Source organism: Chrysochloris asiatica, unplaced genomic scaffold, assembly GCF_000296735.1.
Source record: "Chrysochloris asiatica unplaced genomic scaffold, ChrAsi1.0 scaffold00007, whole genome shotgun sequence".
Taxonomy (NCBI): Eukaryota; Metazoa; Chordata; class Mammalia; order Afrosoricida; family Chrysochloridae; genus Chrysochloris; species Chrysochloris asiatica.
In genome coordinates, this window is record NW_006408525.1 from 28,816,383 (window position 1) to 28,820,014 (window position 3,632).

General features: G+C 51.5%; 1 protein-coding gene across 1 annotated transcript in view; it reads right to left on the reverse strand.

The window, feature by feature from the left end:
- The window catches only part of VAT1 (vesicle amine transport 1), a 5,359-nt gene continuing 1,727 nt past the window's right edge, over nt 1-3,632 (reverse strand). Inside the window, exons 2-6 of the mRNA XM_006832698.1 lie at nt 1,941-2,148; nt 1,391-1,561; nt 1,189-1,278; nt 395-636; nt 1-234 (exon numbers count right to left, since the gene is read on the reverse strand). Coding sequence (XP_006832761.1) covers nt 151-234; nt 395-636; nt 1,189-1,278; nt 1,391-1,561; nt 1,941-2,148 — 795 coding nt within the window. The 3' untranslated portion in view covers nt 1-150. The remainder of the gene's footprint in view (nt 235-394; nt 637-1,188; nt 1,279-1,390; nt 1,562-1,940; nt 2,149-3,632) is intronic.

A 3,632-nucleotide genomic window follows, 5' to 3' on the forward strand; every position in this document is an offset into this window, starting at 1 on the left:
CAGGGAAGAGGTCACCACCATAAAGACCTTGGGGTGGGGGTGGGGGGCAGAGCACTAGGACAGAGGATGAATGGAGAGAATGATGGTCAACAGAATGTGGCTTCCCAACTTTCCCCTTCCAGGGTCCCAAGGGTCCCTCAGACCCTCGCCCTAGTTCTCCTTCTCTGGCCCAGGCACCAGAAGGACCTTGCCCACATTCCTCTTCTCCTGCATCTGCTTCATGGCATCAGTCACCTGAAGGGATGAGAAGAAGAAAAGACTGCTCCCAAAGCCATCCAATCCCGACCCCACAAGAGCCCGCCTAGTTTGCCCTCCTCTTCCTCAGGAATCCTCTTAGGACCCCAGCTTTAAGGAGTCCTACAGACAGGCCCTCCCTCAGAAGACATCTTCTCACCTTCTCAAAGGGCCAGACTGAGTCGATGTGGGGCTTGATGCGGCCCTGGTTGTACAGAGCCAGCAGACGGGTCACCACACTATTGACCAGCTCCACCTCACCCAACAGGTAGCCCAGGTGGTAGCCACACACAGCCCGGTTGGCTTGCAGCAGCTGCAGCGCCGTTACACTGAACTGATTCCACCAAGTGCGGGCCAAGGCCACCAGGTTCCTCTTGGGGCCTGTCAGCATGCTGGCCATTCCTGAGGGAAGCAGCACAGACCACCGTGAAGCCAGATGCTAGCTACATCCTGGCATGTTTGCATCTATCACCTGCTCCCTGCAATCCCCTGGCAAGTATCCACACCGGTGCCAGAGTGTGACAGGGTAGTCCTCGACCTATTAGCTCTATGGCCTACACCGATTTCCACTGAGCCCAAATTTGCTGTAACTGTGACTTATCTTTTGTGTGAAATCGTTTTCCACGTGAAAATGCAGTTTGCCCAGGAAGCCCATGGGGTAGGTCAGAGAGAAGACAAACTGGTTGATTTTGCATCACAAACAATCCCCAAAGAGGAGCACAGAGGAAACACAGGACTAACTATGACTGGCATGAAAAGTTGTGAAAAAGACAGACAGTAGCTTGTACCCAGAAGAAAGCAATCTGAATGCCAACACACAAGGACCACGTGCAACCTGCTGCTCTCTCTAGAGCACCCGACAACCTGTCTCTTCTCCCACTGAAAAGCCTGGCGTCCTGAACCCCACCCTCCTTCCTCTGATAGCCGTCTTCTTCCCCAGTCCACCAAACTCACCATAGGTGATGACTTTGCCCATGGGTTTGAGAAGATTGTAGGCCTTGGCGGTGTCTGACCCACCTAGAGGGTCCATGATGATGTCCACTCCTGCCAGAGATGGGGGTTGGGAGGACACCAGGGGACAACTTTAAGATCTGCAGATTAATGAGCCCCTCTCTGTCCCCCACATCCAATACCCCTCACATGCCCCGATCCTCACCTTTAGGAGAGACCTTCTTGATCTCATCCACATAGTCACTTGTGTGGTAATCGATGGGGTATGTGACCCCATTCTCCTTCAGCACCTCATGCTTGCTGGCTGAGGCTGTTCCAAACACCGTCACATTCTCCACTGTACGGCACAGCTGCAGGGCTGCTATACCCACACCCCCTGTGGAGACACCCAGTGGGAGATATGCAGCTGCCTGGCTAACCTCACAAGGACCCAGGCTATAACCCTCATCTTGCCTTATTTTTGGGTTGGGCTATCCCCCCTCATCCCATATCCAATTTCCATGATTGAGAATGTGGGGCAGGGTAGGTAGAGAGGAGGGGGTGCTGGGCTAGGGCACTATGATATGGACAGTACACTAGGCTGGACCTGGTGCCTGCATGTTACCAAGGCAACAGCACTCCAGAGGCTTCTGGGCACCACAGGCCAAAGCAGCCTGGTGTTGTCATGACGACAGCTCAGCCAAGCTGCAGGAAAGGGGCCTAGAAGGGAATCTGGGTGGGGTGAGGAGAGGAGATAAAGGGAAGAGGCCAGTTACCTGCAGCCATGTGTACCAAAACACTGTGTCCAGGCCTCAGGTTGCCAAAGTCAAAGAGAACCATGTAGGCTGTGATGTAATTGACCAGCAAGGCAGCAGCTTCCTCAAAGGTCATGGTCTCCGGCATCAGGAAGGTCTGGGCTGAGGGTACAGTCACCTCCTCCTGCCACATCCCTGACCGGACCAACACCATCACCCGATCCCCTTCCTTGACAAATGGAAGAACATCATCTAGTCACTCTGTGGATCTTACACTAGGTACATGGCCCTCTTCTTGATACTAACAGCAAAAATTAATAGTATGAACAACAAAAATAACTTATTGAGGGTCAGGCCCCACATGAAGTGCTTTATCTGTTAATGCCCATCTGATTCTTACACCAGTTCTTTGAGGGAGATACTATCCTTATCTCTGTTTTACAGATCTTACACTTGGCTATTGTGTAAGAACCCTGCACATGAGAACCTTACAGTTAGAGCAGCATGAAGCCATACTGAAGAGGTCAAATTCCTAAGTTCAAATATGGGCACCACCATTGATTTACCTAAGGAGTTCTGGTAGCGTAGTGGTTACGAGTTGGGCTGCTAACCTCAAGGTCAACAGTTTGAGACTACTAGCTGTTTATGGGAGAAAGATGAGACTTTCTGCTCCCATAAAAATTTACAGTCTCAGAAACCCTATGCTGGGTAGCTATGAGTCAGAAGTGACTCCAAGGCATACCACCACCATTAATTTACCAGTGGTCTGACCTTGGGCAAATTTAAATTACTTATCCTTTCTGAGCTCTAGTTTCCTCATTCGAAAATTAGTGCAGTTATGATGATGACATGAAAAAGCTAATCATTTCATGGGTTTAGCAGGCTGGCAGGTGCATAGTAAAATGCTCAGTAATGTGATAATCGCATGGAAGGACAGTCACAGAATGGAACAGTTAGAGGCAGAGGAGGGTATTGTCTTCTCAGAAGTGGCTAGTATTGGAGGTCAAATAAACAGAAATGGCAAGGTAGCCTAAGTGAGCCACATAGGCCTCCCACTACTCAGCCAACCCTGTGGACAACAAGGGAAGAGACAACAGCCTTTCCGGCTAGATTAACAACTGGGGTCCTAGGCAGGGAGGGGAATGCGGATCTCAGGAGAAAAGGGAGCCTTCTCCAGGATCTCTGAAGAGCTTTGGGGAAGGAGGTGTGGCGGCTGTTCCAGGACAATCTGGGTCTGTCTTGGCCCTTGTCAGGCACGAAGACTTCCTTGGATTCATGGGAAAGGGGGATGGGGCTCCCCCACACACCCTTTTTCATGTCCTTAAGTCCCCACACTCTACCCAAGAGGAGGACTGAAATTATTTCCTCTAAGTCCTGGTCTGGAAATGAGGTCTGGGGAATGGACCCTCTCTTTACCCACAGGGTTCAGGGGTAGCAGACTCCAAAACAGCCTGGGAGAGCAGGGAAGGAGACAGCAGCCAGTCTGGCTAACATTTAACCCAGAATAAAACCCCATCCTGCTTCATGTCTACTACTCAACCCAACCCAGGACTGGGCCATGCTCCCTACCCAGCCTAGGCAATGGGAGGGAGGGCCTTCCCTCTCCACAGAATCCAGGCTCTTACATCAGATTCGGGCCCTGGACAGGATATCCTGTATTTACCAGGCGGAAAGTGTGGGGTGGGGAGGTCAGGTGGGTGGCCTTCAGCAGGA